General features: G+C 44.3%; 1 protein-coding gene across 1 annotated transcript; it reads left to right on the top strand.

Moving 5' to 3' along the window:
- Positions 1–1,490: 1,490 nt before the first annotated feature.
- On the top strand, positions 1,491–10,617 carry LOC124195545 (protein apterous-like). Its single transcript, XM_046590007.1, has 4 exons — positions 1,491–2,321; positions 7,314–7,921; positions 8,043–8,877; positions 9,752–10,617. Exons 1-4 carry the CDS (start codon positions 2,271–2,273, stop codon positions 10,190–10,192), a joined length of 1,935 nt encoding a protein of 644 aa, XP_046445963.1. The 5' UTR covers positions 1,491–2,270; the 3' UTR covers positions 10,193–10,617.
- The last annotated feature ends 3,343 nt before the right edge of the window (positions 10,618–13,960 follow it).

Consider the following 13,960-nt stretch of genomic DNA (forward strand, 5'->3'; position numbering starts at 1 on the left):
CGGCTAACTAGTTACGCCCATAAATAGGTGTGTTACTCATTAGCCGTTACCGCCTTGTTCTCTCTTTGTTTTCACACCTCTCGGCGTAAAACTCCTTTTTGTAATTGCTAATGTATTCCAAGGGAAAGAAATGACGGCAGCAGCGCCACCGCTACTTCGATTCCCAGTAGAATTTAAAATGCGAAATAAAAGAGAGAAGAGAACGCGCTTTTATACATCAAGATTCAGGGTACGTTCAAATACTAGAATGATAATTTTTGTTTTTTTGTCTACTCCTTTCGGCCATCCAATAACTCTGCCAGCGTCCTGTCATAACGAATGAATAACACCACTTTTCTTGAATACATCAACACTCGTGAGGAAAACCGATGAGAGTCATCCTCTTCTCTTTCCAGTTTTTCTTTTTGTTTTTTTCTTTACTTTGTCTAAAAGACACTGCGCACATGGGAGAAGCTCGTGCCTGACCCGAACCAGAGATGAGAGACTCTGACAGGTTAAGTTAATACGCAAATGTTCCCTTAACACCGGTCCCGAGCTCTTCCTGCCTTGTGTGTGTGTGTGAACGCCTTGGCGTATGGCACGGAACCAAAAGAAAAAAGAACAAAAATATTCGAGACCAAACCTTTCCGAAAAAGAGTTATGTTTCTTTAAATATAAATATATGTATATGCACAGGCCCACAAGCTAGCCAACCAAAAGCGAGCCTCCTCCTATACATACCCACGCAGGTAAGGATCCAGGCGATTTATATGACGTGTTGAATTTATACGGCGTGTAGGTAGATACCCGGCCGAGCGTTATGCGTATTTGTTTTCTTCTTTTTCCCTAAAGCTCAAATCAATTCCTCTCAACAAATATCTTGGCTATATACCCAACGTTTCGTGTGTGTGTGTGTTTTGTGTTTATACACACAAACATCAATCAAAGACATCAAAATAATGCCCTAAACAAAAACCAAAACAAAAAATTGATTGCCGTTTTCCTTAAGGACTTAAAGAAGAAAAACAAAGTGATGGGTCGAAGAAATCCCAATAAGATACAAGACAGTTATAACGTCAGAATCATGTCATCGACATTTCGTTTGGGGATGAATAATGAATGATCGAAGGGGTTAAGAAAAGAAAAAAAGGGAAAAAATCTGGAAAAAGTCTGAAAAAGGGGAAGAAGGAGAAGAAAAAAATAAAAAACAGAAAAAAATCAAGGAGGCTGTAGAATATCATAACACACGGAAAATATAAACCGCAGCTCGAAATAAACTATGTAAACCAGTCTTGTTTCATTTCGGAGAAAATGTTGTGGGCGGAATATCATCTCCATTTCAAATATGGTTATACCGGGTTATACAACACACAAAACAGAAAGAAAGAAAAAAGAACCACCAACATTTCGGTCGAAAAAAAAAGAAATAAGAAAGTGTGTGGTGGTGGTAGTAGTATAGTAGTCGTCATATAGTCCGTATATCTCCAGAGAGAGAGAGAGGAGGAGGAGCTTAATCATGCAAAGGGGGAGGGGGCGCCACACACACAAGGGGCCCTATTCAACCAGCAGCAGCAGCAGCACCATCCATCCATCCAACCAGTCCAAGAAGAGAGAGAGCCCGTTGGGTTGGGGAGGGTTTATTTATCCGCGTAGTAGAGCCGGTGAGGCCGTCAGTACTGCCAAAGTGGAGGACCACCTCACACCACACGAACGCAGTCGTCCACATCCAGCACCAGTTGATTCAGCGAACTATTTTTCATCCATCACCCAAAGACACCATTTAGCTAAAAACATTTTATTTCAACAATCAACGTCGTGTTTGCCGCATCGCAGTTTCTTCACATTTTGTTGGCAAATTTCCCAATTTCTGAGGTTTTGTTGGGTTTGCGCTTGCGCCGAGTGACGGGAGTGAACGACCAGCTCACCAACCGGGAGAGTTGTTTGTTTTGTTTTGTGGGCCAGCACGAAGAAAAAAGAAAAAAACAAGAAAAGAATTTTCCTTTTTGTAAATTCTACTCGTTGTAACTTCCGCGCCGTCAATGCGGAAGAACCAGAACATCACGGCCAAGTTTTGAAAGAAAAAGAAGAAAACAAATTCAAACGGGACGAGTTTTGACGAGACTTTCACCCACGCAGGGACACAGACGAATCGTCCTCAATTTCTTCTATCACACTCGACTTTTCGTTTTGACTGGACACTTATCATTTGCAAGAAAAAAGAAACTTTATAGTTTCTTCTTTCTTTTCAAATTCAACCGGAAAATCAAATCATCAACCCGACCGCAAGTTCAATGGGAATTCTTCAAGGCGATTCACCTACACCGGGGCCTGCTATGTACTGGGTAAGTTAGCTAGACTTTAATTCATTGTCATTCCAACAGCGAACACGATCATGTGTCTGAGTTTTTTTGGTTTATTGTCGTCACCATAATCGAACGACTTTCCCATATTCGGTGGTCTCGGAAAAGAACCCCCAAACCGTAGAGTCTACAAAGTCCTGACTATGTATATAATAAGAGATAGCGGAAATCCCCGGGTATTTTTATTCCGAAATTTTGAATGATGATTCAATTAGATGTGGCGTGCGTTACACGACCGATAATTGACGAAGCGCGAGACAATAGTTTTTTTTAATTATTTCCCCATCATATCATGTGTGTACACAATGAAACGGGACTTTTTACCATGCATGTAGGTAGAGTGTTAGTAGGGAGAAAAAAGAGGGGTTGTATTAGGGTTTGGTACGGTACTGGTCTAATAATATTTCCAACCCTATTTTTGTATACACTTGTGTGGAGAGGGACTACCGTAGTCCATGCAGTCAGTGTTAGGGGAGTTGGTTGGTTAGGGGGGGAGTGAAAATAAAAGATGATAATAATAGAGTAGACCGGTGTTGATGATGATGATGGAGGAGGTGGGGTAAGGGTTGCCACTGCCAACAACTCCCACTCCTACCACCAGCAGTTCTCTTACTGCTGCTGGCTCTCTACGGCTCGTGTAAACCAGTAGGGACGGATGGAGTCCCAAGTCGAGAGAGAGAGTAAAAGAAGAGGGGGGTGAGATCGAGTCATCATTTGCAGTTAAGAGGAGGAAAAACTGTGCGCCATCATCGCGCCAGGATGACCAGGTGTGTTACACGTCCGCGCGCGCACTCGCCGATGTCTAACATTTCCCGTTTTTCACGTCCGTCCGTCACAATGAAAAACTTGTAGCGTCAAATAAGCGAAACTTCTCCCCTAATTCCCAACCCCCCCACTACCCTCATCCTGCCCGTTATGTGTGGGACCTTGTGATAATGATGATTGACGTCATATTGAGATATTTCGCGGTTCAGTTGGCCAATGACGAACATGTGAACTTTTATTGAAATAAACACACAAATAGTGAGGAGGCTGGTCCGGCGAAAAAATGTCGGAATCGTTTCACGGCTAAACGGTGGCGGCTCATCTCTTTGTGGCTAGTCGGGAACAGCGAACTTTGTGTGTTTAAAAATGAAATTGCTGTAGTTGATCACCAATCTTGAATTGAAAAAGAAAAAAAAACCCCGAAAGATGTAGACCCGAACAATAGTTGATGCTAAACAAAGACCCGTAAAAACAAGTAGTATAGATGTGTACATGCATGCGAAGACGGGAAACCGAATTGATTGACAAGCCGAGTACAGGAATTTAAAACAATACCATTTGCAGCTAAATAAGAAAGAAACGGTCAACGCCGCCGGATGCTCATCCGGATGAGCTCCAACTCGACTGTCGCCTTCTATATCTCCGCTCAAGTCTTCTTGTCCTTTTTTTTTTTCATTTTTTCGACCTCCCTCAATGTTTTTAATCCGATTTTTCGGATCCCCCCGTAAAGAAAAAAGAAATGTCTTGACCATTTTTTTGTCTTTATTTGTATGAGAGTGGTGGTGCCATCCTCTTGTTGAAATCGACAAGAAAACGCCAAGGAGAGAAAAACAAGACAAAAAGACTATCCGCCTCTTGCCGTCTCGCACAATCGGTCGTGGCGCAAATCTCTTCCGGTTCGAAGGAAATCGTCGAACTTTTTTTTATTTCAGTAAAACAAAATTTTTTCTCAGAAAATTTCACAAAAAATTCCCCCCCACATCCAAAAAAGGAGCGCCCTTTTTCTTTCCACGGAATTCAAAAAAATGTGGTTCGTCTTGATATTGACCAAACGGCCGATTCAATACGCCCCCGATTGCGGACGACGCAAATGGCGTTCTTGTATCATCACGTTCCGAATCATAAAAACCGAATAGGTACGGGCTCGACAGGGGAATAACATTATTCAGAAATTCAGCTTACAAAAAAAAAAAAAAATAGAAACGAATTCTTTCGAGTCAGGTATATGACTAGTGACGCTGCGTAACTTTCCGCGTGGATGCGCCAGCGCCATCCCCCCCCCCCCCCAGCACCCGACTCCTTTACCGTCCACAAACGAGGCATTTCTGACACTCTGACAATAAATAAAATAAATAAATAAAAAACCATCCGAGTAATGAAAATGGTGGCACGGCCATTCCAAGAATTGACGGTGGGCTCTTCTTGATGCCAAACGATATGATGGCCAAATACCAAAAAAATACGCGGACGTCGTTTCACGCGCCGCTTGCAGTTTTTCCCCCCTTTTTCTGTTGTTGTTGGTTGGTTGTCAGTCGAGGCTCTAAACTTTGTTGACTACCCAAAGACGATATTAGCCGCAACATATTTATAACTCTCGAAGATTTTTTTTGTTTTCTTCTTCTTCTTCTTCCCGACGCCCACTAAAATTCCCGGGTTCGTGTTCTCTCTAACCGCGACCCGAAAGTTATTTCTTTTTTTTTCCCGAAAACACAAACTGCTTTAGCTATGAAACAAAACCAACAAGAATAAAAACAACTCTCTACTTCTTCTTCTTCTTGTTTGACCGTTTGGAAACAAAGAAAAAAGGCGCAAGTCGTTGAATAATCTTGTTTGAAAAGTCTGTCACGGTTAACCGCTCGCTTGTGTTTCCCATCCGATTATCATATTGACGCGGGGTATAGCACCCACAAGACAATTGGTTAGGTTATACAGTGAAACAGAGAGACTTTGACTCTCTTTAGACAGTGGCCGTTTATTGTTCTTCGCTCCTGTTGTGAAAAAGCCAAAAAAAAAAAAAGATTTTATTTTATTATTTTGGTGAAAAAAGAAAAAATAGTAGCCGTAAAACATTTCTGAGATCAATCTGTGCTGCTGTTGGTGGCGATGTAGATTTAGAGACAAGAACAGTTCAGTTATATCCTTCTTCCTGCTAGTCAAGCCGTCGCCAGCTCAGCAGCAGCAGCAGCAGCTTCCAGTTGTGTGTATATGTCTTGGGCGACGACGTGTTGTGCATAACACGCACGCAATCAAAGCGCAGCAGTGACCAGCCAGCCAGCAGCTCCCTGAGTCCATAGCAGAGAGTCTCTGGCTGTGCAGCGTTTTTATCTCGATGTATATCTCTATCTTCTCTGCGTTGTTGCTGTTGTTGTTGTTGTGCGTGCATGCGTGTTTGTGTAAGAGACTTGTGGGCCGAGCGCGATGAGATCGGATTTCTTTCGCTTCCCTGGCTCGAGGATCTGTAGGATCTCGGGGGTTCAGCTGCAGCTAGCAGCTACTACTACTACTACCCCGGCGTGTACGGGTTATGGGAGTGATCGTGTTGACGACATTTCCCATCAAATTGGAACATCAGGAGAACAAAAACGAAAGAGAAACAAAACAAAACAAAAAATCATGTGAACAAGACGGGTGAGCGGAGAATTCGTGATTCGATTCCCCACTTGATTACGGTGAAAAAATGAACAGCAAAAACAAACAAAGAAAACAAACCGAAAAAACTGACGGAGTTGCTCCTGCTGGCCAGATTCCAAGAGAACATGTTTTGTTTTTTTTTCTTTTCTTTAAAACAAAACAACAAAAAAATCGGGTCCCGCCCCTTTAAAAGTGAATAATCCATGAAAAATCACAACAATAACTTGTTCCTTTTGTTATTTTCTTCGATTTTTATTTCGAGAAGAAAAAACCCGGCAGCTTCGAACCGAGTGATGCATCGATCCCCACATATTTCTCTCTCCCTGGCGATGTGTAATCACATTGCATTGACATGGGGGACAAAAAAGGCTTATATATATATACACACATATATATGTGCTGATGGAGTAGATAGATCACACAAACAAGAATACGGGTGTATATAGGCAGACAGAATAGAATAGAAAAGAAAAAAAGAGAGATGAAGACTTTTTTGTTTTATTTTTAGTTTTTGTCCAAATGGGAAATCAAAAGAGAATCAGATGAGATTAAGCTCTCCGGACTACTTGGCATATCGTGAAAAGGAGCTTGTGTGTGTGTGTGTGTGTGTGTGTGTGTGTGTGTATTTATACATATACAACTGGAGATGTCTTTTTTCTCTTGCTTTTGACTTTTAGTGGCAGTTGGTATAAGGGGATGTGAAAGAGAGAAGAGACGAGAGGAGACAGATCAAGTCGTCGGGGGAGGTGCTGGGCTTTCTTATAGCTCCTGGGACAGGGCGTAATCCGTGTGGTCGCTATATAGCCACACACTGCTGCTGCATACCATAGGAGAGAGAGAGAGAGAGTCCATGCCCAAGATGTGTATAATCTGACGTGTTGAGAGACAGAGAAAGAGCTAAAAAAGAAGAAGAAGACTCTGTTGCTCCTGCTGACTGGGGCGCAACCACTTCTCGGGGTCTCTCCTTCAACAATAAATAAGCCTCTTGTGACATCCTCCACCTTTTCTTTCTTCTTGATACAGTCTCTATTGTTATTACTCCTCTTCTCTGGCTGCTATAGCTACTACTACCACTGACGACTGTATTCTATACACTCAACAACCGGACTTAATGTTCTTCTTTGGGGGCTTTCATCGGGCCAGACTAAGAGAACAATAATAGCTGTCATTGCTTATGTCTATATACACTTGACCTGTCCACCTGACCTGTCCCTTTTTCTTTTCTTATTCCTCTCTCTCTTTTTCTTTTTCGGTTGCATCTTGTGTGTGGAAAACTGCCCATAAAATCCGAACCAAAACTTCTTGACAAAATAACCCCCCCACCAAACAAAAGAAGCGTTTATAACTTCTTCTTCTTCTCGACAAGAGTTTGACGGTGGCTTTTATTTTTCTGCTTTCCGATTTCATCTGACAAGAGGTCTTACCAAACAACCAAAGTTGACGCGGCGTTAAACGGCCGTAAAAGGAGCTAGCTAGGGACGAGATTATATAAGAGCGAGATGACCTTATAGGCCTAAGACCGTCATTCGTTTCATATCGATTAACCGATGAATCATTTGGCTGTCTCGTTTCGTTTAGCAACCATATCACAACGAGGAGACGGCCATGAGGGTTCGCCCGTCGGCTGTGACGGGAGCCTCGCTGGGAGACGACTTGTCCGTCCACAACAACAACAACAACAACAACAACGAGTTAACCGACACTAAAATGATCCAGCATCATCAATCAACCCTTGGCAACACCATGCTGGAACCCAATTTCTACCACCACCACCACCTCCAACAGCAGCAGCAGCAGCCACGCCATCAGGCCGTCCAGCACTTGGTGAAAGAAGAGCGGGAAGAAGTGGCCAACGACGAGGACTCATCGGCCTCAATCTGCCCATCCAAGAGACTAGCGACAGCTCAAGAGCTTCCTCATGAAACCGGGTCTGCAACTGTTGAGCAACAGCCAAGTGGAGTAACGGCCAGCAACAACAACAACAGCAACAGCAACAACAACACAACAGCAGCGGTCATTTGCGCCGGCTGCGGGTTCAAGATCGTCGATCGCTACTACCTGGTAGCCGTTGACAAAGCCTGGCACAGCGAGTGTCTCAGGTGCGACGAGTGCCGACGGCCACTCGACACGGCCTTGTCCTGTTTCGCCCGCCAGTCGCGCATCTACTGCCGCGAAGACTACAACAGGTAAACAACTCGAAACCATTTTCATTCTTCTATACGTTTTAGGCCTATATAGATATATATTTTTTTTTATTTCCGAGCAAACAACACATCTGAAATGTTTCTTATTATTGTTGTTGTTCAGGTTGTTTGGCGGTCGCAAACAATGCGCCAAATGCTGCGAAACGCTCCAGCCGGACGAGCTGGTGATGCGCGGGCGTGAGCATTTGTTCCACACTCGCTGCTTCAGCTGTCACGTCTGTCAGACTCACTTGATCAAAGGCTCCACTTTCGGAATGGTTGGCGCTCTCATCTTTTGCCAGCAGCATTACCAGCCAGGATCGTCGGCTCCGTCCGGATTCAACGGCCAGCCGTTCGCCGCAACGTCACAGCAGCCACCGGTTGAGACTTACATGGGCCATCATCAAGAGCCTTTCGGCAGTCCTCATCCGTTCGAGCATCACGCCCTCCACCAGCAACAGCATTACCACGGTCAAATGGTCCACTCGACGAGCCTGGTCGATGTTCCCATGATGGAATCCAACAAACTCTACCACCACCAAAGCTCTCCGGCTTCCGGCTCTCCGGCCTCGTCGCTCAAGAACCAGCGGGTGCGCACCAAGCGGCGGATGCCGAGCATCAAGTCGTCGGCCGACATGCAGGTCAGCCTGATGAACGAGCGGGAAGACGATTCGTACATGAGCGTCGACGGCGGCGGGTTGATGGATACGTCGTCGTCGTCGCCGTGCTCCTCTATGCTGATGGGCTCGATGGGAGGCGCAAACGGCGTCCACGGCAACCAGCAGCAACAGCAGGTCTCGTCCCAGCAGCAGCAGCAGAAGACCAAGCGATTGCGGACGTCTTTCAAGCACCACCAATTGCGCATGCTCAAGTCCTACTTCGCCACCAATCACAACCCGGATGCCAAAGACTTGAAGCAGCTCTCGCAAAAGACCACCCTCTCCAAGCGCGTCCTCCAGGTAAGACAAAAAGAATTTCTCAGCCAAATACTTAATATTCTTATCTCGCTATTGTCTATTCGTTTTTTTCTTCTTCTTTCTTTTGGTGTAACAACAACAAAATTCACAAGGGGGAAAAAGAAAATGGTCAGCACTCATCACGCTTTTTTTGTTTTTTGTTTTTTGGCGACAGTACGGACACGCAGACGAAAGTTTTGCAGCTCAGGTGATAGGGTCAAACGGGTTTTTCATTTTGTTTTTTCTTGCGTGATGTCGTCACATTCCTTCGAATCGACTTTTTTGTTCTCCAGAGTCATTCCTTCGAGCTTCTTTTTTTTTTAAATTTATTAATTCCTTCGTAGTTCTTTTCAACACCAGCGAAGGGGGGTGTGTATACAGATAGATATATAGGCCCATACGGGCACAGTAGGAGAGATGGTAGTAAAATACAAAAGCCCATAGGGTTCTGCGCTGGTGCGCTGTGCTGGGTTAATAACAGCTCCTCTCCTGAGAGAGAGGATCACCATTTTGGCTTTAATATACTCCATATAGGCTGTGGGGCTCAGGGAGAAGAAAAAAAAACAACTGAAAGACAGTTAAATATACCAAGAAAATAGAGAGAGAGAGAGAGAGAGAGAGAAATAGAGACAGGCACCATGGGGTTTTTGTTTGGTATAGCGAACGTCCGGGGGCGTCGGTTTCTCGTTAGCCCAAAAAAGAAACTCTCGCCGCTGACAGGCGCTGAAAGAAACACCCCATGAGGCCCCTCCTGTTTCACGAGCTGCCTAGTCTAACACATAAACATACACAACCGCTTACACGTATATCTCCGCTGCTCTTCTATACAAGCTCACATCTAACCGATGAAAATTGAAAATTCTGTGTGTTCCGTCAGGTTTGGTTCCAGAACGCCCGCGCTAAATGGCGTCGTCTGGTGCAGAAAACGGAAGGCGGTGCCGGGGTCAACAGCAGCGGCGTCAGCGGAGGCAACGGCGGACACAACATGAGCAGCAGCAGCAGCAGCAGCGGTGGCAGCAACTGCAGCGGCAGCGGCAACGAAACCGGTTCGCCCGTTCCGTCCTCTTCCGCCTCGCCGTCTCACGTCCGCCAACTCAACGGCCAGCATCATCAACAGCCAGCGGCTTCGATGATGATGATGACCTCCTTCATGGAGCATCAGCAGCAGCACCAGCAGCAACACCACCCCAAAATGCATCAACAACATCAACAACAGCACCACATGATGACAACGTCGAGCCGAATGAGCCTCTACGACGAGATCTCGCTCAGTGGCAGCTCAAGTGTCGCCTCGGTCGGTTTCCCTTCACCACTTTGAATGAATGTCTCCTGTTTTTCTCTTTTTCCTTTAATACAATTTTAAAAAAACCGATCACCTTTTGACACGATCAAAAAATGACTACAACAACCCGAAAATATAAATATTGATATAATATTATTAAAAGAAAGAAAGAGAAAAAAAAACAAGAAAACATGGCGCGTAGTAGAGTTTTTATATTATGTGTGTTGTCCTAAACTGAAAAATGTTTGTGTGTGTCTACTTCTTCGTCTTTGCTTTCCTGATTATTCCAGTTGTTTCCTGATTTCTTCCGTTTTGTGCATTGTACAACGTCCTTTTTTTTACTAGATCGTATTCATTTATATTTGATACTGTGCTGTGTCTCTCATCAACGAAAAAGACAAAAAGATGATGTACATAGATTATTATTATTACAAAATACAACTTTTTTTTTGTCCCCTTAACATCATTTCAAGGAGAACAGGAAATTCGATTTCGCCTACAGAGCTGGCTTTAACAGAAAGAAAGTGTTCCACGACTTTAGCCCTTTGAAGAGAACGAGTCAAACAAGATGGATGAGCAGGAAGCTCTTGTCTTTTCCCAGAGTCAAAGTGAGAACGGGACCAGGAAAGAGAAGCTATAGCGCGGCTCAAATTCAGAGAAATTCACAATGCTGCTCCTAATGCTGCTGCTGGTCATCGAACGCGGAAAAAGACGATGGACTCTGCGCTAGTTTTTCGAACAAAAAAAGTCTCCGTGTAACGCCAGCGCACCGCATATGTGTGTAGGCCTATAGGGTCCCCAGTTTTGGTACACAACTTATGATACTGTGTGCGGTCTCATCAGGGACTGTGACTTTTGGGGGTGAAATGCACATGCTGACCACATGTTTGACAAGTGTTTTGGCCGCAATATTATTCCGGATTCTTTTTTTTTTGTTTCTTTCTCCCCGTTGCGGTCCCCTTAAGGAAGGAGGTCCTGATGATCTCGGCTGGCGGTCCTTATTCTAGTTTCTCCCAAAAGTCCAACTATTATAGTAACGCTTAAGAGAAAGAGGGAGAGAAGGCAGACAGAAGAGACTCTTTGAAATCAGAGCTGAGACGCAGTTCATACGGAATGAGAGTCGGAAAAAGGCGCCATCTAGTCTGACTTGAAACGAAACCAGAAACGGAAAAAAAGAAAAAGAAGAAGAAGAAGAAAAAAGGCCAACGCGTGATGTACGATCACTTTGGGAATAACTCTCGCTCGATACTCACCCAAAAGGCGTTCTCGGTATATATAAAGTCGTGAACCGTCAACGATGACCTCTTGGTTCCGTCGAAAAAGAAAAAAAGACGAGTCGAGAGAGAGAGAGTTCGAGAAGCAGAAAAAAGGATTGGATAACACGAGTGAGAACAACTCTACGCGTGTATAGTATACACGCATTTATATACGCAGGCTAGAACTTTGTATGGGCCCAGTTGTCTTCGCTCCAGTCAGCAACCCAACAAAAAAAACAAAAAAACAAAAACAAAATCGGGAAATTTTCAAAAGAAAAAACTGGAAAATAAAAAAATAAAAAAAAAGGGAAACTTGTTATCGCGTCAACACAGTTTCTTTCAACTCTCAATTCTGTCTGGCTGATATCAAACGAGCGTCCCCGTATATATAAAAACCAACGGCGAGAGAGGAGAGAGCCTTCGCCTTTTTTTCCCCCCTCTCTCAGTCGCGAGGCGGACCCGGCGGACGATAGGAGAATTGCGTTCAAGTGAAAAACGATGTCGTTTCCAGCTTTTGCGTTCGATACATTTAACTGACAAGAGAATCAGCTTCTCGGGACACGAACGAAAACGAACGGCGGGGCGACTGGGAGACGGCGGGGCGAATCGAAATAAGAGATCACAATATATATACAACGTTGCCGCTGTCGTAACTTGACGTTCCGCTTTTCATCCAGCCAACTCGTCAAAAATTTTCGATGCTCTCGACGAGTAATGAGACGATTTCCATCCCTTTTTTTTCCTTCCTGGAACACCAAAATATGAGAAACCTATATTTTTTTTTCATTTTTCGGTTCGCCTTTTTTGACATTGACGGATAGAGTCGCAGATTCGGGAGACGACACGGCGGTGGGAAAAGCGGAAGTATATTGTCTACAGTGAGCACGTATCTGCGCAGATCCTTTTTGGTCGTTTAACCCGCGGGAATGCGCGTGACGTGCCATCGCTGAGTGAGAAATATCAAAACACTCGGGACGTGAGAAAGAGACGAGATCCTGTACACAACACCCAGCACCCAGCAGCACAGAGTCCGGAAGGAGTTGGGAGAAAAACAAACTAAATTTGGGATGCAACGAGCTCCCACCCGGACATTCCGGGCGGACTAGAGTGAAGATGCGGTGGAGGAAACAAAAATAAAATAGACGGCGGGAAAGTATGAAAAATGAATGGGTTGCACTCGAAAGATGACAAAACGGCGTCGGGAAATACTAGCGGCGCGTGAGGAATGCGATCCCCTTTTTCTCCCCCTTTTTTTGTTTGTCACGTCCTCCCAAAAAAGAGGTGATTTACAGAGGAAATGGCTCGTAACATATCACTTATAAATCATTGAGTCGTTTTCACGACAAGTCACCGAACGAACATCTTTCTCGTGTCTTCCTCACTTAAACAAGGAGTCGAGTAATAACAGTCGTGAGGGAACAAAAACCTAAACCACTTCCACATGTCATTTCCACTTCCAATTTCGCGTGGATGTTGAGATCCGCAGTGGTTGAAGTTGGTCAGGAATTTTACCAAGATAAATTCAATCTGGCTGTTTATTTTAAAAACAAAAAGGATAGCACCAAAATCGAGAGTGTGTGGTGTGGTCACGCCATCGACGAAAAGGTCGTCTAGGCTCGAATTCAAAGAAGAAGAAAAGCCAAAAAGGTCAGGCCCACATATGTGTCAAATAGGGAAACGTGTGTTCGAATGGAGAGGATAGAGCTCTCGCGGTTGGGACATAGGAGTTGACGTCAAAGTGAACGGGAGATCGCGGAGCCTGGGGTATAATGTGGATGAATACATGGGGGGTCGCGAGACCACACGGCAGCGAAATGGTTTAAAATTTATTAAAATAGGAAAAGAAGAAAAGAGAGTACAGCGGCAAACCGTCAATGATGTTCGCCGAATGACGCGAGACTTATTGGCATTATGCAAATTGCATATATAGTTCACTCCCAAGACATCTGTTACACTTTGGAGAGGTTGACACGCAAACAAAAGAGGAGCCTGAACAGATCATTAATTATGCGCAACGCAACAAGAAATAATAAAAATCTCTTTCAAATTTGCGGTGGGGAACGTTTTAAGCCTTTTGTCATTTGATTGTATAGCCTACATATAGAAAAAGCGACTATATAATTATCTATTTATGATTTCCACTTCTTGATGATCGGTGCGTTCATCTGTTACACTGCATATAATCCCTTGATTCTCTCTGGCTTCCAAGAGGGTCCTGGGGGTGTTATGAGGAGTCTTCATAACCAATTTTTCGAACAATTTGCGGGCTTCTTGCGAATTTTTACTCGGATCTTGTCCGTGGGCTTGATGAAACTTGTCGAAACAAAAAATTTGATATAAATAATCCCGATGTTTCCAGCGGATCTTGAGCGCTGGCGATCAAACCGCTGTTATCGTTTTTAGCGGTTCGGTAGGGAAGGGGTTGATTTTCTTTTGAATTTGGCGGGTGGTGAAGGCGGGGAGGGCGAATTTTGAAAATCGATACTTAATAATCGTGGTTAATTAAAATATTTGTGTCGTCTGCAGTCTGCTTTGAGGCTTTCGTTTT

Source organism: Daphnia pulex, chromosome 1, assembly GCF_021134715.1.
Source record: "Daphnia pulex isolate KAP4 chromosome 1, ASM2113471v1".
NCBI classification, from domain to species: Eukaryota; Metazoa; Arthropoda; class Branchiopoda; order Diplostraca; family Daphniidae; genus Daphnia; species Daphnia pulex.